Source organism: Mus caroli, chromosome 15 (genome assembly GCF_900094665.2).
Source record: "Mus caroli chromosome 15, CAROLI_EIJ_v1.1, whole genome shotgun sequence".
Classification (NCBI taxonomy): domain Eukaryota; kingdom Metazoa; phylum Chordata; class Mammalia; order Rodentia; family Muridae; genus Mus; species Mus caroli.
Window position 1 is genome coordinate 872023 of NC_034584.1, and position 25094 is coordinate 897116.

The 25094-nt window shown below is 41.8% G+C and overlaps 1 protein-coding gene across 1 annotated transcript in view; it reads left to right on the forward strand.

Annotated features, from left to right (window-relative positions):
- Oxct1 (3-oxoacid CoA-transferase 1) overlaps positions 1–22621 on the forward strand; it is a 124446-nt gene extending 101825 nt beyond the window's left edge. The window contains exons 15-17 of the mRNA XM_021182934.2: positions 10588–10668; positions 14687–14788; positions 21016–22621. Coding sequence (XP_021038593.1) covers positions 10588–10668; positions 14687–14788; positions 21016–21057 — 225 coding nt within the window. The 3' untranslated portion in view covers positions 21058–22621. The remainder of the gene's footprint in view (positions 1–10587; positions 10669–14686; positions 14789–21015) is intronic.
- Positions 22622–25094: the final 2473 nt, after the last annotated feature.

The window sequence follows — 25094 nt, forward strand, 5'->3', positions numbered from 1 at the left end:
CCCTTCCTTCCTTCCTTCCTTCCTTCCTTCCTTCCTTCCTTCCTTCCTCTCTTATTGTTTTAATGAGAACAAAGGAAACTTTGCAAGACTGGCTGTCTGCTGGTGCTACTTCCAAGTGACTCCCTGCCTTCTGGCAACTTCTGGGGCCACCAGCAGGTGCGAGCATCCAACTGGGATGCTGTTTTTACTGAGGTTGGGATATAATAATACCAAGGCAGAATTGTACAGATAGTGCTTTCTTGCTGTCCTTCCTTCCATCTCTCTTTGTTTTAGAAAGTATAGTGCTTTTAAAAAGTTAACTCTTGGACAATTCCTTACACACAAACCTTTCTTCTTTTCATCTTTGACCTATTCTGCCTTCTGTCCCTTAAAACTGGAAAGGCAATAAAGAAGAACTTGGGTCCTTTGCCGCTGGACATGTGCCTTACTTAGTCTTACTTTCTTGGAGGGCCTCTGAGTAAGTTCAGAATGTAGGCAAGCCACTGCAGGAAAGTGGCTGGGTTAGGAGTTTGATCCCATCTCCGTCAGCCTATGTCTGCCTTAATCACAGGTAGTCTGCACATTGTCCTGCCTCTCCCCATCTTGTCCAGATTTGTCCCTTCCAGGAACCTTTGTGCCCCTTTCCCTAACCATACCTCCCATTGCTTTGGTGAGAAAGCCATCAGTAAAGGCTTTGAAACTAAGTAATCTTAGAATGTGAGCTCTCTCTGTTTTCATTTCCTCAGATTTTGTGTTACTATTTTTTCCCCTGGATGCTTAGTAGCCCAGTGGCAGGCAGCGATTTCAAACCTCCCCCCTCTATGTCACTGGGCTGGGATCGATGCTATTTGAACATTTGTGATGTCTGGACTGTTTGAGTTATAATTTAATGGTGAATCCAGCGAAAGTACTCTGCCCTTCTCTCATTTTGTCTGATTTCCAAAGGCCTTTAAACACTGGGCTGAGATCCATTGCTGCTCAGCTGCTTCGGATCCACAGATGGTGTCCAGTTCCTTTCCTTATAAGTTCCCAACAGGATTTGGAGCTCCATCTCTGCGCCTCTGAGCTTTACATCTTCTATGCCATGTTGGGGTACTATTTAAAACATTGTTTTTGTACTAACCATTGTATTTCAATAGGTGATTCTAGAAAGCCTTTGTCTCCTGTGGCCTCCCTTCTTGAAAGTCTGAAACATTCCAAGCAGAGTCCTACATCAAGGTTTTTGTCCTCAGTATTATGTGTGCTTTGAATGATCTCCCTTAGACAACCTGTGTGGCTCACCCACACACATCACTGAAGCACAAGGTACCAGAGAGGCTTTCTCTCAGTGCCTTTCTACAGACCTCTTCCCACCCCTCTTCATCAGAAATCGAGAAGCTCTGCAAGAGCCTGGACTCTGTGTGTTATGAAAATGGGGCACAATGGTGCCATTCTGTTAGAGTATAGAAAATATTTGTCAGGCTCGGCGAATTCTTGTTGAATTGATTCATACTTCAGATCATGATTCTCTGAGCACGTCGAGCACTCTTAACCCTTCCAAGTTGTTGGTGCTCATTGTTTTCATCTCATCGTTGCAGATCTTATTATTTCCATTCCACAGATAGACAAACCAAACTCCATAGAGATTAAATATTCCAGTCAGAATCAAATGGAAAGAGAGTAAGACTAGTCCCGGAGTCTGGATGTTCGACCTCTAAACCACCTCTGCCTTTGCAAAACTTTCCTGACAGTGCCATCACCGCCAACATTGGGGACCAAGCACCTCCTTCTAAGTACTGAATGCTGAAATCTGGTCCCAGGCTTCTACCCGAGGGCAAAGCACTGGAGTTGCACTTAACATTTACTGTAAGCAAGCAAAGGAAGAAGCTCTGCTTTTAAGAACACTAAAGAGAGCTCTGTTTCTGAGGAAGAGGTATATTTTCTCAGTGAGAGATTTGGGTCTGAGGGAGTATCAGGAATCATAATTGTGTTGTTATGAAGTTGAGAATAAATCTTTGGGAATGATTTTTCTGGTTTAGTCTAATCTATCCAGGAGCACAGGTCTCATGTAGATATTTTGATGCTGATTTTATCTCCTCTTTCCTTTTTCTTTTTATTCTGAAAGAGAATTATAAAAATGGACTGAAACTTATTAAGCTCATTTATTTTAGATCAAATGTGTTACTTAAAGCAACAAATGTAAAAGATTTCTGTGGTAATTTCTGGCAACACTGTAAAGTACTGTCAATTTGATAAAGTGTGCTTTTGTTTTGGACTGACTCAGGGTTAGCGGTAGTTTCTGCTGCTGTTTCTACCATCCTCAGAGGCTTCTCATTTCTTTCTGTACTGACTGTTCATTAGTCTCTATAGTTTAGAAGACAAATAGTCTACTTAAAAAATAAATAAAAATTCTGAGGGGCCTGAGGTATGTGTAACTTTGTAGTAAAATGTACACTTAGCACACACATGGCCCTGGTACCATCATAATATTAAACTAGGAACACAGACATATTTACATGTGTTTACCTTTGTATATCTCTCTTATGATAGAAATCCTTGAGAAACAAATAAGCCTTGAATGTGGACATGACACAATCTAACATCCAGTAAAAGCTTTAAAATATGTCTTATGGACTATAATTAAGCTAATAATTTTAAACTATATAAGTTTGGGTTATATAAGTGGCCAATGAAATGCTATATATATATATATATATATATATTTTTTTTTTTTTTGGTTTTTCGAGACAGGGTTTCTCTGTATAGCCCTGGCTTTCCTGGAACTCACTTTGTAGACCAGGCTGGCCTCGAACTCAGAAATCCGCCTGCCTCTGCCTCCCGAGTGCTGGGATTAAAGGCGTGCGCCACCACGCCCGGCTAAATGCTATAGTTTTTTAAAGGGAGTCAAAAAGGTAGACTGAGGAAAACTAGGTTGTCACTCTTTTTTGTGAGTGGAAAAGATTTGCTACCTGTCCCTGAGCTCTGCTATGCCGATGCTGAAGATGGCAGGGTTCGGCCTTTACAGAGAGTGGAAGCTTCACCAGCACGAGGGCCTGTCGAAGAGACAGGGCCTCAACCCTGAAGCTTCTTCACAGGGAACTGGCTTGGTACACCCATTGTCTTAGTTGGCTACTCTTCCCTTGAGAGGATCCCTGTGATTATTAACTCCTATTTTATCTACATATAAAGATCACTCGTAATTGTAGAAATATTTAATCCCAATCTGAGGTTTCTACCCCACCTTTGACCATTTAGTTCCTGGATAAAACACATATACACCTTTTATCTTTATAATATGCCTTAAACAACTGTAGTACTGGGCAGATATCTACCTTCTATACTATTGTGTTTATTTCCCAATCAATACTCCCATTATATAATTTGCTGTGTTCCATCTGGGCTTCTCTTAACTCCAAATAGCCAACCCACATGGCCATTGTTTCATGACTCATTTGACCTATGGTGGCGTGCTCCTTAATACCAAGCACGGCCTATCTCAATTCTGCCCAGCTATAGGCTAGAGACATCTTTATTTACCAATCAGAAATAACTTCCGGGCAAGGTCACATAGTGTCACTTGGGTCTACCTGCAGACTCTCATCTATGGGGTAACCAGGTCTTGGGGGCCCTGCACTTAGCATTACAATGCATAGTACCAGACCAAACCTCAACAGTTTTGCCTTTTAGTCCAATAAAAGGCTCCTTTTCTCTCAGATATAAATTGAATATATGAAAATTATAAAACATGATATATATTTATAATGTCCAGTATATTATATTTGGCTGTGGGGAATTGTAGGCTGGTATCCAGTCGAGCTGAGGTCTGAACCCCGATGGTCATAATTCACCTACCCTCAGCTCAACTAGATACCAGCCTGCAATTCCCCACATTTGGCAATTTAGATAGATAAAGATTTTTTTTTTATCATCTATCCTATCTTGGTGAGTTAGAATTTTGTATTTAAATAGTTTATTATCTTTTTAGACCTAGAACATCTTCTTAAGTCCTTAACAACTTAAGTTTAATTGTGAGACTGCGACCTCATCAGAAATTTGAGAAGGGGTAAATATTATTTTAGTATGCAGAAAGCACAGTGATGGAGCTTCTAAATATCATAGAAATGACAAAGACAGCTTACAATATTCCTTACAACATTGGAATATCTATCTTCAGTCTTCTGGCCCAGAACATCTGACAGACTTTAAGTGAAGCAGGAATTATGAAGGGCTAGCTTACCCTCTTTTGGCAGAGCTTAGTAGTTGACTATCCTGCAACCATTTGTCCTATTTGGACAGTATTCTGCTGCAGATAAAGTTGGGGCCTTTTTCCCCAGTGGCTAGTTTGCCATAATTGAAGTATAGAAGTTATTGATGCTCATCATTTTCTTTGATGTGAAATGGGGGTATTGTCAAGAATAACTCTGTCTCATAATCAAAAGATCTTTTAACAATGAAATGGTTTTAGATGCCATATTCTGTAGATTTCTGATGCTTTTGAAGACCATCTATCTATTTATTGCATATCTGAACAAGCAAACATTGCTTGTCTCCAGCTACCTATTATCTGTACAACCCAGGATGTATATTTTTGTGAAATCCAGAGTAGTATCTGACATGACTATGAGTTTGATTGATTGACTGTTAACTTGCACTACTTAATTATCTGAAACACTTTGTCATAGCAGCTATTAAAAGGACTGGGATTGAACCTTGTATTTTTTAAATGAGTTGCATAGGCATAGGCAGAGTAACAAAATTCAGGAATTGCAAAATGTCTCTGTGCAAACAGACGGTCTCCACCAGTGCCCCTTGAGAACTGAATAGGTACCCAGAAAGGCTAAAATGTCCCATGAGGATAAACTCAGTAAGAGCAAGCTCCTCCTGGCCCGGTACTCTACTCAACTGATTTTCCTCATTTAGCCAATGCATTTTTGTTATGTCCCACCTCAGTCTTCACAGTAACCTGCCAGTCATGTAATTGTAGCAAGCACAGCATTTCGCAATGAAGTGTACGTGTATGTAGAAAATAGTTCGTTTGCTTTCACCATTATGGTGAGGGGTGGTTAGGGAGAAGGCACTGGGCATGTGGACAAGCAGGCTTCTGTGATACTGAGTTGAGGTTAAAGAGAGTCTTGATATTGGCTTCCTTGTACCAAAGATTATATATTTTCTACAGAGTTCAGCATCTGGTAGCTTATAACAAGCTTTGCCGATTAGTGATTAGTTAGGGGCCAGTAGAAGAGGCAGAAATCCATTTTATTCCTCCTTTTGATGTTCTGTGCTTTACATTGCAGCCCCGGTGTGTCTTTGCTCCTTGCTTTTGCCCTCTTCCCCCACAAATCTTGTGATCTCCTTTCAAGTCCTTCTGTTAGGTGAATTTTTGTTGAGCTCAGAGATACTGCAAAGATGGAAGTGTATTTCTGAGAGCTAGAAAGATGCCCCAGGCAGCCCACAGGTACTTACTTAGTCACATGGTATTTTGTAACCCCAACTCTGTCAGAGTTCTCTGGACCACATTGCAATATCCAAAAGCACATTGGTCATTTTGGTGCATTTAGTGTTCTCGTTTCTGTAGATGCAGAGATGAATGGTCTCTGCCGAACTTTGAGCAAGCTCAGACCTGTTAGGAATTGATAGGAGATGAACATCATAACATGGATAGTGGAGGGGGAAGGAAGAACAGAGCATCAAACAAGGCCCTCATGCTGAGGATGCCCTTGGGACGCTGGAGTGGATACTATGTGAGGTATATTGGAGAGGCTACTCTGACAGCTGTCGTTGGCTGTGTCCATTTGACTCTGAGGTGATGAGTTGTGATTTGCTGCATTTTCCCAGCGCCTGGTGACATGGGAATGACAAATTCCTAGAACATTCTGTTGTGTAAAAAATGAGCTGGTAGCCGGGTGAGGTGGCGCACACCTTTAATCCCAGCACTCGGGAGGCAGAGGCAGGCGGATTTCTGAGTCCAAGGCCAGCCTGGTCTACAGAGTGAGTTCCAGGATAGCCAGGGCTACACAGAGAAACCCTATCTCAAAAAACAAAACAAAAACAAACAAACAAACAAAAAAGAGCTGGTTATAGCTGGTTATATGAGATTAAATTCATTTTGATGCCCTGAAATGTACTGCTATGGTAGCATGAGATATTATTATTTAACCAGAGTTGCTCATCACTGAAAAACATAGTTCTAGGATTACATGTAGCAATCTAAAGAATTAAAGAACTACCAAGGAAGCAAATTCTAGAAAGTTCTGAGGCACCAGTCATTGAAAAACAAAATTGTGAAGTACCTAAGGTCTTGAAGAAGAGAAAGATGTCAGGGAAACAGAAGCAATGGAGTTTAGGAATCAGTCAAGTTTATGATGGTATTAAGATGCCATTCCACTCAGTCCCCCTCCCACAGTTCTCATCCCATTCTTCTTCCTCCTTGCCTTAGAAAGAGTGCCCCCTGACACCAGGCCACCCCCTTCCCTGCGGCCTTAATCCTGGGAGGATTAAGTGCATCTTCTCCCACTGAGGCCAGATCTGGTAGACTTCTGCTATTTATGTGCCAGGGGACTTAGACAGTTGGTGCTTGCTCCTGGTGGCTCAATCTCTGGGAGCTCCCTGGGGTCTGGGTTAGTTGAGACTGCTACTCTGCCTATGGGGTCACTCTCCCCTTCAGATTCTTTAATCCTTCTCCTGATTCAACTATAGGGGGTCCCTGACTTCAGTCCAATGTTTGGGTAGCAGATACTTATCTGCTTCTGTCTGAGTCAGCTGCTAGTAGGGCCTCTCAGAGAACAGCCATGCTAGGCTCTTGTTTGTAAGCACATCATAGCATCAGTAATAGTGTCAAGCCTTGGTACAACCCCCACCCCCATGAGACTCATTGGACCACCTTTCCTTCAGTCTCTTCTCCATTTTTGTCCCTGCAGTTCTTATCATAGGCATGAACATTCTGGATCAGAAATTTTAACTGTGGGTTAGTAACCTAGTCCCTCCAATTGAGGCCTTGTCTATCTACTGGAGGTGGACTCTCCCTAATGTTGGACATTTTGGCTAAGGTCACTCCCCATGCGTTTGGAGAGGCTCTCACCTCCCAGGTCTCTGGTATTTTCTAGAGGGTCCCTCCTCCCCTGAGGCTGCTTATTTCCATTTTTTTTTTTTTGGCTTTCTGTACTTCTCTCCTGCCCCACCCCCAGCCCATATCTGATCCTGTTCCCCCTGCTTTTGTTTTTTAAACATCAGTTCAACCCCTCCTCATTCAGTGCACCTTCAGTGTCGCAGGAAAGCAGATCAAGGCAACAGGGGATTACAACCCAGAGAATTTAAAAGTCCAGATAAATGCCTCCAGGTCTCCATTAAATGAGAGTACTAGTCTGTGGACTCCTGCAGTGTGTTTGATGCCACCACACTGTACCGACAGTCTTTATTAGAATTTATTTTTAAACGTTCAAAATCAGCGATTGCTCCTGCTCTGTGAATCACTGATGTATGCAGCTGTCACACTATACAGTGAGGCGAGGGGAGGCGAGGCATGCTTGGGAAAGCGCTAATGTGGGAGTTAGTCACAGTTTGTCTTGAGAGCCAACCTGTGATTGCACTGCAGTAGTGACATTTATCATCTGTGTGCATGTTATTTTCCATCTCTCCTTGATCTCTGCTCTGTCTTGGAGCTAAATGTGAATGGAATCATCTAGTGTATTGCTCTAACTGTACAAATATACCAAGCAAGCACTGGTTTCTAGGTGTGCTGAACCTTCTGATGTGTCTCCAAATATGTACCGTGTTCTGTGGTTCTGAGGAAATTAATTTAGCCCATTCCTTGCTTATTTCTATGTCAGACTTCATGAAGGGACTTAGAAGCTCATAAAGAATTTCTTGGTAGGTATAGTAGCTGGTTTTGTGTGTCATCTTGACACAAGCTGGAGTTATCACAAAGAAATGAGCCTCCCTTGAGGAAATGTTTCCATGAGATCCAGCTGTAAGGCATTTTCTCAACTAGTAACCTAGGGTGGGAGGACTCATTGTGGGTGGTGCCATCCATGGGCCGGTAGTCCTGGGTTCTATTAGAAAGCAAGCTGAGCAAGCCAGGAGAAACACTTCAGTAGGCAGTACCCCTCCATGATCTCTGCATCAGCTCCTGCCTCCAGGTTCCTGCCCTGTGTGAGTTCCTGTCCTGACTTCCTTTGATGATGAACAGCAATGTGGAAGTGTAAGCTGAATAAACCCTTTCCTCCCCAACTTGCTTCTTGGTCATGATGTTTTGTGCAGGAATACAAACCCTGACTAAGACAGTAGGATACATGAATTTTAATTATAGGTTGTATAAACAACAGCAGCTAACAGTTCATAAAAGGGTTGGATGCTGCATTTAATTTAAATCTAATACTGTAAAGTGAGACAGGCAAGAAAAGTATGAACACACTGGTCTTGCACAGATAGTAAGTATGAGCAGGACCAGGTTTTGTATAAAAATTCCTTGGTGAGACATCTACACCATTCCTACCTATGCTATATTATTTATGCAGAAAGTGGTTTATAAAAGGTCTGTGTTGGTAGGGCCCCATTACTATTGTCCTGGTGACAGTCATCATTCCTCCTAAAACGGGATTGCTTGTTCATTAAAATCCACATGGCTGCCTTCACACTCAATGCGCCTCTTCTTCAAGTAATGAGAGCAAAGCAAGAGCTTCCTGTGGGAAGTGTTTCTTGGAGGCCTGCAGACTGTTCACTCCATTAGAAGTCGGACTTGGAATGCACTGTGGCACGTCTTATTTGAGGTATATTAAATGTAAGAGAACCTGACAGCTATAGAAACTCAATGTTCATCATTAATTTCTGCTGTTAAATTTAGCTTCCGTGACATAAAGAATTTGAAATCTCACAAGGTGGGTGACAGTAGACAAAAAGAGGAGAGGAGATTTTTAATTTTATATCTGCCACTTTCCTTATAGATCTAGAAACAACTTGTTTTTGAAGATGTAATATCTAGCTACTTGACATGTAGTCAACACTAGTTTGGGTAAGTTAAGGTAATAGTTTGTCTTTTTAAAAAAAGCCCATCCAAGACTTATAATAGTCTTCCATTTTATTTCTATTCCCATTCATTCATTCATTCACTCATTTATTCATATATCTGTCCATGCATCCATTCAGAAAGTTTAGAATACCTTTATGACTTGCACTGACTTACACATACCATAGTCTTCTTAACTCTAAGTACACTGCATAGTTGACAAGTTACTATATGGAGCAAAATCATAATTAGATTGAGTTATCAGAAATGCATTGCCTCTGACCGTGTACGTGGTTTGACACCAGTCGGGGGAGAGATCTAAACTAACTCATAGGTGGATGCTTAAGCAGGCAAAACAGCCAAATGATGGTGGCAACATCTGTTGTATTTGGTATGTTTAGATCCACAAGAAAGCAGAAGTATTTGACTGTTTTTAAGACAAGACCCACAGTGCACTAGGCCAGTCTACAGCTCAAAGGAAATGTTCATTTACCAGCTTAGTGCTCTGAAGTTAAGCAGGAGTTTAATCATAACTGGAAGAGGTCAGAGCTGATGGAGCTTACAGCTGGGCTTCCTGCTGGGCTCCATGGAAGCACTAAGAAGCCACTTCTACGCTGGGGTCAGCATGGAGCTCAGGAAGGGGTTAATGGGTAAAACCTGGCTTCTGCTCATAATTCCTCGTCGGTTTTCTGTTGGAAGAAAAGGAACTGTGGCTAAAAGAAACCTGGAAAAGAAAAGGTTCATTTAAGCCAGGTCATGTGTTTTATTAATGAGCAAACTTAAGCCCAAACAATTGGTGGGGGGGGGTGGGCAATAGCCCCAGAGAAAGTGAGCACAGCCTGTGGGGTCACTTGGCTCTGCAGGGGTCTGCTTTCCATGATCACTAGGTAAGAATAGAATCAATTCAGATGCTTGAAATTAACAACAAATCGTGACAGCCCTCCCTGGGAGGCCTGAAAAGCATCATGGGGACTTTGGGGCTACAAGTGGGACCTGTAAGAAAATTAGGTGTTCACATATCACAAGTGGATGTCTAAATTTGACATTGAGGAATAAATAGCATGCTAAATATAATGCTTTAAATGTAGGAGAAAAATACATAAAAATACAAAATTGACATGTTTTCCAGTTAAAGGAAGCAAGGCCTTGCTGTTTTCTGTGCATCTGTTGTTATTATTATATTTCTTAATGAATAGAATTAGCCCTGTTTTAGAAGAGGAAGGTTGGGTCACATGCTTGTTTTTTGTGTCCTTCCTACTCTTGGCAAACAACGACAGATCTTTTTTTTAAAGGACCATTCTGTGGAGGAGAATAATGAGGGGATGTTGTACTTGGAACTGCCCGTCATGTGGTTCAGAAATTGAGGCTGGAGGGTACATACAGGTAGAACAATGTTTCCCTGGTAAGCCTCTTAAGTATTTGGTAACTTGTAGCAGTCCTCTCCAAGTTATTCCAGGGGTGATAGCTACCTAAAGAGGGAGGAGGGCTTGACAAAATTTTGGAAACAGCTGCTTCTTAAAAGTTGATGTCTCTACTAGCTCCTGGTTTTCCTACAGTCACACCAGTTCTAAGCAGGAATTATTTTCTAAATAATGTTGTTAACGTTTTCTCATTGTCCTTTCAAACAGGGAAATGCTCATAAAATCATGGAGAAATGTACATTACCACTGACAGGCAAACAGTGTGTCAACCGCATCATTACAGAAAAGGTAAAGTCCGCTCTTCTTGCCTCTGTGCACATTTACCATCGTCCCTCTTGTTTTATTTGGAGACACATTTGAGACTTTTTAAAATCACCATCTGAAGTTATATCACATCAGTAGTCATGAGATTACATTGGTCTGTGGATGGAGGGAATGGGAATATTACTGTTTCTAACTGTAGACTTGTTCATGCGCAGTTCTCTGGAATCACACACACACTGGAACTCTAATCCTGGATAGCTTTCGCAGTGTGCATTAACCAGAAAAGATGTATGTTAATGCTTACATTTGGATTTTTTTTATTAGATATTTTCTTTATTTGCATTTCAAATGCTATCCTGAAAGTTCCCTATGCCGCCCCCCCTCCCCGCCCTGCTCCCCTACCCACACACTCCCACTTCTTGGCCCTGGCAATCCCCGTACTGAGGCATATAAAGTTTGCAAGACCAATGGGCCTCTCTTTCCAATGATGGCTGACTAGGCCATCTTCTGATACATATGCAGCTAGAGACACGAGCTCTGGGGGTTACTGGTTAGTTCATATTGTTGTTCCACCTATAGGGTTGCAGACCCCTTCAGCTCCTTGGGTACTTTCTCTAGCTTCTCCATTGGGGGCCCTGTGTTCCATCCTATAGATGACTGTGAGGCACTCACTGATAAGTGGATATTAGCCCAGAAACTTAGAATTCCCAAGATACAATTTGCAAAACACAAGAAAATCAAGAAGAAGGAAGACCAACGTGTGGATACTTCATTTCAAATGTTATCCTCTTTCCAGGTCTCCCCTCGGGAAACCCCCAACCCCATCCCCCCTGCCCCTATGAGGTTGCTCCCCCACAAATTCACCCACTTCTGCCTTCCCTGCCCTCCCCTTCCCCTACACTGGGGCATTGAGCCATCAAAGGACCAAGGACCTACCCTCCCATTGATGCCAGATAAGGCTATCCTCTGCTACATATATAGCTGGAGCCATGGCTCTTCTTTGGTTGGTATTTTAGTCCCTGAGAACTCTGGAGGGTCTGGCTGGCTGATATTGTTCTTCCTATGGGGTTGCAAACCTGTTCAGCTCCTCCAGTTCTTGCTCTGTTGGGGTCCCTGTGCTCAGTCCAATTGTAGGCTGCAAGTATCCGTATCTGTGGTCAGATTCTGGCAGAGCCTCACCTTCTTATGAAGTGGACTCCAGAACACATCTGCCCCTTCCATGCCTCTGTATTTTGATTCCTAAATGGACAATTTTGGCCTATTATACAGTATAAAGTTGCTCATATCAGAGGAATATTTGGGCCTGCTGTCCTCCACAGCCAGTTTCCTTTCTCAGATTTAAACGTACCATGTGGGAACGTCATGATTCTCATAAGTCATCTGGGAAGGTGGTTTTCTTGAAGACACAGGACAGAATTGCTTGTCTGGATTTCCCCCACTCCTCAGTAATGTCTCTCTTCTTTTGACCAGAGCTGTATGGCAGTGTCTCACAGTATCTGGCTTACTAGCTTTTTTTACAGGATGTGAACACCCTAAAGCACACTCTGCAATAGGCTAAGTATAAAACACTTCCCAGAAGCTGCATTTTCAAGGAAGTTTCCATCTGGTCTTGCATTCCTGAGAGTGTTTGTATGGATTCCATAAATGTGCATAATTACCCAATGGCAGAAGAGCAAGTGTATCAGCCATTGTTATTTCTTGAGTCTCCTCTAAGCTATGTACAGGACCTATTGAGACAATCCTTTGCTTTGCAGTTAAGACAGCTATTCTCTATCCTGATTTCAATATGGTGGTAGCCTTCATCAGGGGTTTTCTAGCAATATTCTTTCCAAATCTGAGCTTTCTTTCACCCCTTGAGTCAGGCCCTCTCCATGTTGCCCTGCCCTTGCCTACCCTCGTTTGGCCTGCCCTTGCTTGGCCTACCCTCTCTTGTTTACCTTCCTGAGTCTAGCAGGGCAGGTGCTGTGTAGAGGATGCTGGATGAGAGGGTGAGGATGCATAAGATGCATGATTCTATAATCCACTCCAAGGAGAATTCCATTAGGTTGCCCTTTGAAAGCAATTGTAGTTGTTTCCTGTCACATGGATCAGGTTATAATAGATGGCTTCCCTATCAGCACCTGGCTGAAATTAACCCTCCAATTCATAATGTAGCAGTTATGGTAGTAATAAAGTAATTAACTTACCTGTTAGACAAGGTAGTTTCAGTATCATTTTTGATTAGCAGTTTGGCCTTTAGGTTTTTACTCTCTGTTTGTATCAAATTTTTGTTGTCCCTTAGACTACTAAACGAAACTCTTTCTAAATGTTTCAGGTTTCCATCTTTCAGGAATCTATCGATGGTTGACCTTCTGTATAATCTGAGAGTTAATTAGAGCCTGGTTATAATGGTAGTAAAAGAGCTGTTTGTTTGTTTTTTAAAATCATTTAGCCATTTTGCAGTCTTACCTCCCTGATTCCTGAAGCTCCATATTAATGATACCACAATTATCATGTCTACATCTCGATCCAGGGGAGAGTGTCCTTTTTCTCTATTTTTATAAATCTATAGTTGTTTATAATACATGAAAAAGCAGCAGATTGTTTGAATGGTGCTCTAGACAGACTTTCTACAAAAGAAAAATACCCATTTAAAAAGTTTTGTACCAGAATAAAGGCAACTAAGAGAATCTATAGACCAAAAATCCCAAAATCAGCATTTCCCACTCACTGAACAAACATTTCTGCTGGAAAAAAATGATGAAGGTTTTGCATCCTGTGATACTTCTTCTGGAAGTAAAAGACTGGTGACAGCTGATTGGCTTAGTCAGTCTGCTAAGTAATAACAGCATCCTGTCCCAGGTATGGTCCAGAGAATGTGTTATCATCCTATGTGTTTCCTGTGCTAAGCCCCAGGGAAGGGTTCCTGTGCTCTCTAACCACAGGGTCCCCGGGTTGCTTAGCTGTTGTGCAGCAGAGCTGTATGACAGGCCAGCTCAAATGCCAGTGCTCTTTCCTCTGTATGGTGCCTTCTCACTAATGGTGTATTTAAACATGACGGGTTAGGGTTTGACTTCAAAGGTAGTTGAAAATAAAGATTGAAGGCTACAAAAAAAATAGTTAAATTTAAGTTGTATCCACTGTAGAAAACATGAGAGATATAGCCTTTAAGCCTGAGAAAGGAGACTCCCTATGAGAGCTTCACAGAGACCCGTAGAACAGGGTTTGAAGCCCCATAGAAGCAGCTGGGTCTCAGTTACAGCTTATCAACAAGATAGTCTTCCCCAAGACAAGGGACCCCATGTTCCAGAACTAATCCCAGCAAATATCAGAGAAGACTTCTGAAGAATTATGAAGGATAAAGCTATTCTGGATGCTCTGTAGACTTCTACTACTATGGCAAAATCATCAGAAATTGGTGATGTGGCCATGGTGCTGGGTGGGTTGTTCAGGCTAGGGTTGGCATTCCTGTCTGTCTTAGGCACCAGCACTGCTATTTGATTAGCTCACCAAAAGTGTGGATGTGGATTTTCATGCCCTCCTCTTGGGACCCACCTGTTTTCATGGGAATTTCAAAGTTAGAGAGCTTTACCAGGGAGCACTTTAAGAGCTACTTAGGTGAGTTGGCTGGGCTCTCATTTCATAAGTACTCTTGGGTACTACAGCGTCTTCTGTTGTTTCCTACAGTCGTTCACCCAGCATCCTCTCCCCATCATCCCTATCCTTTCTCTTCCCAACTATCCTCCTGCCTCACTCCCACTTTGTTCATTCCTGTCCCTCTTCCGATCATTGATTGCCTCTTCAGATTGTTTCACCCAGTGACTTCACAAATGCAAGACAGCTTAAAAAAGTGCAGTACAGTGCTTGAAGATGCCAATTGTAGCCAAGAATAATGACTGATGAGGACTTGATATGGTTTATAACAGTTATAGTGGACTTTTTTTTCATTCCTGGTTTTCTGTCTCTGGATCTTATCTCTGTTCTAGGAAGTCAGAGACCTAGCTATTCCATGTGATATTTTTTCATGATGGAAATGGTTGTCATTTTCTTGACTTACCTACAGGGTGTGTTTGACGTGGACAAGAAAAACGGGTTGACACTGATCGAGCTCTGGGAAGGCCTGACTGTTGATGACATCAAGAAGAGCACAGGCTGTGACTTTGCAGTAAGTGTTTCTGTGAGCAGAACCAGCAGCCCCTGGAACCACAGGCTGGGTGGACAAATGGTTGTAGGGCATCAGCCACTCATTTCCCTGCATTTAAGGAGCTGATTTGAGCAGGAGGAGAAGAGGAAGCTGTATGTGACTCAGGCCAGAGCTGTCAGGAATGTAACAGGAACATGAGGACACACCAAGAAGCAGGAGGGGACAGAGGACAAGCCCCTGCTCATCTGCTTCATGTGAAGTCCTGGAAGGTCTCTGTTCTTTGTCAGATGTTAGCCAGTGTGGGGAAGGGATGCTCCCTTGTTCTTACACTTCTCTCACAGTTACTCTCTCCTTGACTCACTTCTGTGGTTTTCATTCCACGCATTAGAGATACTGCAATGTAACAAGAGCAAGCTAGTTGCATCCTACCTGCAGGTAAATAATAGTGCACAGAAAACTCAGACTTGGAAATCCAGTGAACATACAGGGAGAGTTTCTACTAAAATTTCCATAATTACACTTATTTATGTCTGCTTTAAAAGTGTGTTTATTTATTGTATGTGTGTGTAAAAGTGTTTATTATAAGTCACTAGTCACCTTCTGTTAGAGTTGACAGATAGATGCAATTAACCTAAGGTTAACCAAAGGACTATATATAGTCCTTTAGTCTGAAATAGTGAAGGACAGAACCCATTTACTAATTACAATGAAACACACCGAGAAGAAATTAGAGAAACTCATTTAACAAAAAGTGTTTGATGTGCCGTCCATAGATTTCACACTTAACTTCCTGAGCACGCAGGTTTGGCCTGTACCTACAAAGGCATAAGGACTTCTCTGAAACAACTTTGTTGTATAATTCATTATGTACATAGTAACCACTTCTTGGTACAGTTCCAAGGCCTTTTGTTTATTAACCTTTTCTGAATTTCCCTTTGGAAAAAAAGGCAGTCTCCCAGTAATACCTTGTTTGAAAAGCGCATTTTTAATTAGCTTTCTCATAATCTCAGGGGGGAAGAAAGGGAATTTATTTATAGTTGACCTCTTTAGGATTTCTTACTCCAGTGAAACAAGCAAACAGCTCTTAATCAGGTCTTTTGTTTTGTTTTGTTTGGTTTTTCCTGTGTAGACTAGGAAACCTCTGACAGGTAACACCTTCAGAGATCTGCAGAAATTTTGGTTTCTGCTGCAAAAGAATATACAGCATAAGACCCTTATTATCTAGCTACTTGTTATTCATGTGGATAATGCAGAAAATCTTGCTGCTTTTGTTATACACACATGGGGGAAGAGGAGCTATTTTTCATATCTGCATAGACTTGAAAATGTCGGTCCTTCTGATATCCCAGTACCATCCCCTCTGTTTATCATTATTAAGCGGATATGAAATTTTGTTTATTTAAGAGGCATACTTTGATGTTTTCATATGTATATGATACGCATTGTGTTCAAGTTAAGGTAAACATTCCTGTGTAGTAAAGCATCTGTGATAGGAACATTTGAAATGCTCTCCCCCAGTGTTAGGGTATAGAACACCCCGCTGTTATAAACATAGGCCGTCATTTGAAATGCTCTCCCCCAGTGTTAGGGTATAGAACACACCGCTGTTATAAACATAGACCGTCACCACTGCGGAGCAGCAAATACACATCCTCACTCATAACTCAGTGCTCACTGATCAGTCAGCTCATCCCTCTCTCCTTCCTGCTCCCAGCCTTGGGGAACCAGGATTACACTCACCCTTTCTATGATGTCATACTCTTTCTCCTCTCCATGCAAGTGAGATCATGCAGCGCTCATTTTAATGAGCCTGCTCGCATATTTCATCTAAAGCATTGACTTCCACTTTCGTATGTGTTGCCACAAAATCCAAGAATTCCTGTTTGTTTGGTTTTTTTTAGTTAGTAGATAATATTCCATTGTGCATGAACATTGTTTTCTGTATCCATTCATTAGGTGGTGGGCATTCAGGTTCTTTCTATTTCTTAGTTCTTATGAGTTGGGAATGTGGTTGTATTGTTGGCATGACGATCTGATCTCCTTTGTACTGAGGTTGCTGGCTCATATGGTGATTCTTTTTTTAAGTTTTGAGGGAAACTTCCAACGAGGTTCACAGTGGCTTTCCCATTCTGTTCCTACCAAGTGTCCCCTGTTAGATCCATGCCAACACTTCTTCCTTTGTGCATTGACACAGGTCTTGGCAGAGAGAACAAGAGCAGTTAGCTTTGTCTTTCTGACAATAGCTAATTGAACTAGATTAGGCCAGAATTTCATTGTGGCTATGATTTTCATTCCTTTAATGATTAAGGATGTTGTGAATTTTCATAAACCAATTTTTCATTTGGTCTTTTGTATGTCTCCCTTGCATGTCTTGTTTAGATATACTGCCCACTTGTTTGCTTGCTCGCTTGCTTTGAGACAGGGTTTCTCTGTGTAGCCCTGGCTGTACTGAAACATGCTCTGTAGACTAGACTGGCCTTGAACTCATCAATCCACCTGCCTCTGCTTCCTGAGTGCTAGGATTAAAGAAGTGGTGCCATACCCAGCCATGTTGCCCACTTTTACTTGGATTATTTAAGGGATGCTTTTGCTGTTGAATTGTTTGAATTCCATAGATACATTCTGGATATTAACTCTTTTGTCATATGTGTATTTATTGTTAGACCCTCAGAACATCCTACATGTGCCTTGCTCCTCTGCACTCGGTTTTTTCATTCTTGACTGTGGCTTGTTCGATCTGCTCTGGAGAAGCAGTTTAGTTGATAGAATCTCATTTGCTTACTTTTGCTTTTTTTCTCCATTGCTTTTGGTGACTTGGCTGCCTTCCTCCCTTCCTCCCTTCTTTCCTTCCTTCCTTCCTTCTTTCCTTCCTTCTTTCCTTCCTTCCTTCCTTCCTTCCTTCCTTCCTTCCTTCCTTCCTTCCTTCCTTCCTTCCTTCCTTCCTTCCTTCTTGACAAGATTTTTCCATGGAGCAGCCCTGGCTGTCCTGGAACTCACTCTGTAGACTAGGCTGGCCTCAAACTCAGAGATGTGCCTACCTGTACCTCCTGTGTGCTGGGATTAAAGGCGTGTACCACCATTGCCAACTTGGTGGCTTTCCTTAGGGGGAAAAAATTCCTTGCCGATTCTAAAGTCCTGAAGTGTTTGTCTTATTTTCTTCTGGTAGTTTCATAGTTTGAGAGTCTTGTATTTATGTCTTTAATCCAAGTTGAATGTAGTTTGTAGTTGGTGAGCGACAGACAGACAGGGGCTCCATGGGGAGAGGCCAGGGTTTGGTGGTGTCTGTTTTGGTTTTGCATATGGATGTCCAGGTCTCACCTGGACAAGTGCAGAGGAGAAGCCTGGCCTTCCCTTATGTTCAATGCTTTCAGTATGGTTAGTGCCTTTGTCAAACCATGTCACTTTCCATGACTGGATTAGTTTTAGAGTCTTTGTTCTTTTCCACTGGGCTGTGTCTGTTTTCATAAGAACATCACACTCTTTCAGTAGCAGTATATTTAAAATTTTAATACAGCAGATTTTGCAGTGTATTTTAAATTCCAACAGTGTGATGTTTTCCTACTGTGTCCCAAAGACTCAAAACAGCCTTGAGTATTCAAGGTTTTTCTGTGGTTCCATTTAAATTATAATGTTGTTTCTTCTGATTCTGTGAAGAAAGTGACTGGTACTTTGAATAAGAACTTGGCATCTAGAGGGATGGCTCAGTGCTTAAGAACACTTGCAGCTCTTGAAAATGACCTGACTTCAGTCTTAGCACTCACATAAATGGTGGCCCACAGCTGTCCAGTTCCAGGCTATCTATCCATCACTCCCTTCTGGCCACCACAAGTCTGAGGCACACATATGGTGGATGTGCAGAACACTCATACTTCACTGGATCTGTAGATCACATAGATAATGTGTACACTTTCACCCTTTTTGTTCTTCCAAGCCATGGGTATGAGATAGCCTTCCATTTTCTGTACCATCTTCAGTTTCTTTAGGGCATTGTAGCGTTCATCTTTTCCTGGATATTTGGGTCTCCTCTACCTCTCCCTTATTGTGAATATTGCTGTTATGGATACTGGTATACAGTATTTCTTTTGAGATCCTATTCTGAAAATTTTCTGGAGATGTAAGATTGTGGGTCACATATTCACTTCTGTTTTAGTTTGTGAGGTGCTTCCACACTGTTTTCCACAATGATTGAACCACTCATAGTCTTACTGCCAATTTTCAGGACTTTCATTTGCATTTCTCTTACAAGTGACTTATAGAACCATTTATATATTGGCCATCAGAGGATCTTCTTTGAAGAATTATCTGTTCAACTGACTACTTTTTTAATCAAGTTATTCTTTGCCATCTTATAAATCATCCTATATATCCTGGGCATTACTCCCCCCTTTTGTATACATGACTTGTTTGTGTGTGTGTGTGTGTGGGGGGACTTATTTTTGTGCAACTGTGACCCAATATTTAACTAAGGAATCCTGTTTGCTTTTCTCCCCTTGTGCTTATATTTTGAAAGAAGACTCTTCCTAGATTTATCAAATGATTAATTTTCAAAGAACCAAATGATGTATATCCATATACTCAAGCTTTGACAAGCAGATGAAAATCTCAGATTTTATTTAAAGAATACTTTGTATTTATTCTTTGACAACTTTATGAGTTACCAATGTACCTTCATCATAATCTACCTTTATCCCCATAGCTCAGACTTCCTTTACAAGTCTCCCTACTATGATCATAACCTTTTCTCTTTTTCCTTTTGTTTAAATATTTAGTTAGCTAGTTATCCACTTCACATCCTGATCATAGCCCCCCTCCTCCCAGTACTACCCTCACAATTCTCCTACCACCATTACCCCCTCCTCTTCTCCTCAGAGATGGGCAAGCCCCTCATGGTTACCAACCTGCCTGAACACATCCCTTTCCACTGAGGCCAGACAGGGTAGCCCAGATAGGGGAAGGGGATACAAAAGAGATAAAGGCCTTACTTTATATCTGCTACATATATAGAGAGGGCTGATGTACAGCTCACAAATGCTCTTTGGTTGACTGTTCAGTCTCTGTGAGTCCCCATGGGTCCATGGTTGCTTGACTCTGTAGGTCTTCTTGTGGTGTACTTGACCCTTCCAGCTCCCTCAGCTCTGTCTCCCACTCTCACAAGACTACCCGAGCTCCACATAGTGTTTGGCTGCGGGTCTCTTCATCTTCTTTCATCAGCTGCTGGATGAAACTTCTCAGAGGACAGTTTGCTAGGCTTACAAGCAAAGCTGTCTACAAGCATAGCAAAATATCATTAACAGTGTCGGGGTTGGTTCTCTCCCATGTGATGAGTCTCAAGTTAGGCCAGTCATTTGCTGGCCATCCCCTCAATCTCTGTTCCATCTTTATCTCTGCACATCTTGTAGTCAGGACAGATTTTGGATCGAAGGGTTTGTGGGTAGGTTGGTGTCTCCCTCCCTCCACTGAGAGACCCACCTGGCTACAGGAGGTGACCACTTTTGTCACCATATGCATATCCTCCAGTTTCAGCTAGAATCACCCCCATAGACTCTGGGGAGCCTACCCCTTCCCAGGTTTCCAGTCCCAAAGATGCCCCCCAACTCCCCCAACCAATTTCTCTTTCTCTTTCCTAGACCTCACTTTACTCTGATCCCCACCCCTGTTCCTTTCCCCACCGCCTCGTGTATAACCTACTGATTCAAATTACTGCTGTCCTGCTCCCACATGGGTGGGGGTCATCCACCAGAGCCTGGGCTACTCACCGAGGGTCACACTCCCAAAGAGACACGCCTCCTTCCCCACTAGCAGCCATCAATTGCCAGTAGCTCTTTTCAGCTAGATGTGAAGTTTCATGAGTCCCTCTCATAACCATGAAGGAATGTTGACTGGTTTAACCTGCCCTGAACCTTTCAATTTGTCTATCCTTGCATTAGTCCTTGTGTGCTTGGAGGGCCAAAGTAGGGAGCGGGGAGTAATTTTCTACTGCTTCAAGTCCATGATCTCTGAAGTGTCTTTTGCAGTGTATATTAAGTTAAATTGATTATTTACTTATTTCTTCCCTGATGTACAATTAGGTAATCTAAAATAGGATTCCTTACGCTGTATCTGTGGATTCCTTTTGAAATTTAACATATCTTTTAGTTTTTATTTCTTAATTTAAAATGAAATTATTAAAAATAAATTGAAGCAGTACTTGAACATTCTATGGTAGAGTAAACTTTATAATTATTTTGTTTTCATTTTTCTCCCATCAGGTTTCACCAAACCTAATGCCAATGCAGCAGATTTCAACCTGAAGCATCCACTGGACATTTGTCCCAGGCTGCCAAGATTGCATTTTCAACACATAGGATTTAAACGGAAGGATGCCAGTAGTCAACAGTTATCATTTAACAAGAAGTTTCGGCTAGTTTTCTTCTAGTATTTCTGGATTTGTGCAGCCATAGACATTGTTCTCTCCATTGTGATATATCAGTTCCATGGGAAAAAAAAAAAGGAAAACATTTCATTGTGGTCTTGCTTCATGAGTGCTAAGAAGGTTGTCTTTATCATTGTTGCTCACAGTGGATATATGCTCATTTTTATGCTATATATATTAAACCTCGACTTAGCCCTGAAGGTGAATTTTCATGTGCATTTGTGATTTGGTAGAGTACTTTTTGATGACTATGTATCTTTTACCTTCCTCTTTTTTGAGAGATGCCAGTTATGCTTGCTTTCTTAGAAAGTCCTCCTTCCCTCCACACTTCTTATAGCTAAATAGATACTTGAAAAGGCGAACAGGAATGTCCCGGTGAAAAGTAAGTAGAAGAAAGGACAAGGCATATACTCTGCTGGTGCTGACATACCACTAGATGTTGCCTTTAAAGACAACCAACCGTCTACCTATGGTGTGCTATACCTTTGTATTCTGGAGACTGTTTTTCTGTATTGAGCACCAATGTTTACTTATACAACATCTCTTGAGCAAAAAAAGAACCATGGGCAATTGATCATGAGTCCTGAATCATAGTGACAGCAGTATTTAAAGAGATGATCTTCCAGGATATCTCCCCTTTAGCCTCTCCATTCTGCTCAGCAAAGATTGTAAACACTGAATGACTTTTTTACACTACAGTGGTATTCTGCATAGGTTAGTTCTCTTCACAAAGGGCTACTGCTCTAGCCTTATCTGTGCTGGGGAAATGATGGGAAAGGCTCAGATCTGAGTGGCTAGCAGGGTTTGTGTGGCAGAGTGGACGCAGTAGCTTGCATTCATCAGGGATGCTTCCTCAGAAGTAGCCACAATGCAGACAGTTGCCAGGGGGCATTGCTCCAGAAGCTCCCTTGCCTTGGTACCAGATGTCTGAAAACCTAGGCACCCTGAAGCCAGACTGGACAGCTGGTGTCTGCACAGTGAAATGTATCGTCTTTCTGGCACTCATTAGAGGAATTTATACACGTCTTGGGTGATGGTTGGCACTGGAACTCACTCCTCAAGAATAACCACAGTTAACTTGCACATAGTGTGAAGGGGAGATAAGCTCTTCCTCCATAGTACACCCTCTAGGTAGGACTGCTTTACTGGATGGCCATGTGGCTGAAAGCATCCTCTGCCAGTGTTGGTAAGAAGAACCCATCTTAGATGGTACAAGGCCCAGGAGGGTACTTATGTTAGAGTACACATGTGAGAAATCGTCTTGTTGATATTGATATGTCTTCAGGTGCACCTGCTTATCATTCCGGTCTGTTACTTTAAGGCAAGGGGCTTCTAAGAATGTCTTAAACTTCAAAGCCTGAATAGACAACTTTCTAAGAGTGCCATGATATTTTTTAAAAAATGTGTTAAATGACACAATAAAAATTGCAGGTTGACGGAGACAAATGTGTGTGTCCTCTTATTTGGGAATGGTGCGTGAGAAACACCTCAAAGGTTGATTCTAACAACCATTGGTCATTAGGTCAGCAGGCTTCTACTTCTAACCACAGTGTTACCATCTCTTTCTTTTGTGGGGAGGGAGTGTGGAGACAGGGTCTCTCTGAGTAGTCCTAGCTGTCAAGGAATCCATTCTACAGACAGACTGGCTTTGAACTCACAGAGGTCCACATGCTTCTGCTTCCTGAGTTCCGGCATCAAAGGCACCACAATGCCTGGCATTAGCTTTGCCTTTTAACCTTGCCTAATAGATATATTTCTTTTTCTAGAAAGTGAAAGAAACATTACCTAATTGAATTCTGCTGTACCTTTCTCCCCATCACTGAGACCCATACCTCTGAAAATTGATTATCAAGCCTCCATATGTTAATTTTGTATGACTTTTTCTTTATGTATGCTTTTTAAAATTAATATTCCAGTGGCATGTTGAGTTTTATTGCTGTTTTAAAGGTCTTCTTGTAGTCTCTCCTGTGTCCCTTGCCTCTATACTCTCTCTCTCCCTCTCCCCCCCCCCTCTCTCTCTCTTTCTCTCTCTCTCTCTCAAAAATCCTGGGATTGGGTGCAGGTTTCTAAGATATGCCATTCTCTACTAGATGCCCCCTGTCCACTCTAGCTTTTTCCAGGAGTTGTCACATGATATAGGATATACCAATCAGGTTATCTCTCCCATGTTCAAGCATCGAGATAGAAGAGAGTTTTCTTCCTCTTCTGTCCATGAAGCTGGAAGAACGTGATTTGGTATTGGCACCAGTCCTCTGCTAAACACACATGCACACACGCACACAGCTGTGCTCTAGTTACAAAGGAAGATGCTGGCCCGCCAGAAATCTGTGTGGCTAGAACAGAATGTAGAGGAAATATTCTGGTTGTATTTGGGCCCTAGGTTCTGGTTATACCTAAACCAATTTACCCCCATCTTATCTATAAATCGCTTCCAAGTCTTCCCAATTGTTTGTCACCTACAACCACAGTATTTTTAATTCATTTTATAGAGCCATTGAGTTTTGTGTGGGGTCTGTCCTCTTACAGATTTGTATAATATGAGCAAAACAGCCTGTACACTGAGTCCAGAGAACACATGCAAGCATGTGGTGTGGGGGCTACTGGTGGCCAATAGGTTGAAGGTGAAAGACTTTCCTCTTAAAGTTGTACTCTCTAAAGCCATGCTATACACCAATGGAAGTAAGCACAGGCTAAATCGGTAGGTAGGTTTCTTTGGCCCTAACATTCATTTGTTTTTATAGGCTACGACCTTTCATTTCCTAAACTTAGTTTTCGATTGTCTATGTTTAAAATGAGGGGATTACATTGTTTCCTACAGTGGTTCCATAAGATGAAATTCATATTTTTGACTTCAAAAAGTCTTTCAAAAGCACTAAGTCACATTAGCTTAGTGTGGAATGGATTGCTCCTGTTCTTTCTTTTCAGTATCTCCCCAGCCTGCATGTTTGAGGCCATATTAATAGCAAGTATCAAGTTAAGCATAAATACTAACAATGGGTATATTTGCAGGTATATCTTTGTGACATACTTGACATCCCTTCCATTTAAAAAAGTAAGACATGTCTACCTATGGAATCTTCTGGAGATAGTTTTGTGAATCACCTAGCATGTCTGAGATCTCTAGATAACTGGACAGGTGACTGCTTCCTGCCATCATGCTTCATGGTGGAGGCTAAATGAGCTAGAACATGCCCATTATGATCTGTAATGGAGTGCCCTCTTGCCAAGGACCTTGGGCAACTGTTTCCTGGCTCTTCTGTAGAGTATCTTAGAAATGTATCTCAGCCGACAAACTGTGGGACCCTGATGCCAATGCAGCCCATTGTGTGTATGGATCACTGTTTTGCAGTGGGACATTCCATTTGTTGCTTCTGGAGGGAATGACTCCCAAAGCTCACATTGTTTCCTTTAGAGCCCTATTTTTGATTTAGGAAGAGGAAGTAGCATCTCCCACTTTGTTTTCCTGGAAGCAGAATTCCATTTTGCCCTCTCTAGATACTGTCTCCAGCTGCCAAGCTCTGTACATATCCAATTTGGACAAGAGTTCAGCAGTTATTGCTGGTTCTCAGGCAGATCTGTCAAAAGTCAGTGTGTGTGTGTGTGTGTGTGTGTGTGTGTGTGTATGCATACATACAAACATTGTGTTCTCAATGGATATACCTGCTTAACAGCTCCATGGCTGGCTATCACTGGCCTATGATAGTTCCCTGAATATATTTATTGAATTAACCTACCAGTTGAAAACATAGTTAATACTGAGATCTCTTATGTAGGGGGAAAAATCGAATGGAACTTGGAGGTTGTCACAATGGAATAATAGTACTCAAATACCTATATTTGTTTAAACACTTTATAATTTACATATCACCCAGAATATGTGAGCTAGCTTATTTGATTTTCACAGTAACTTGCCAG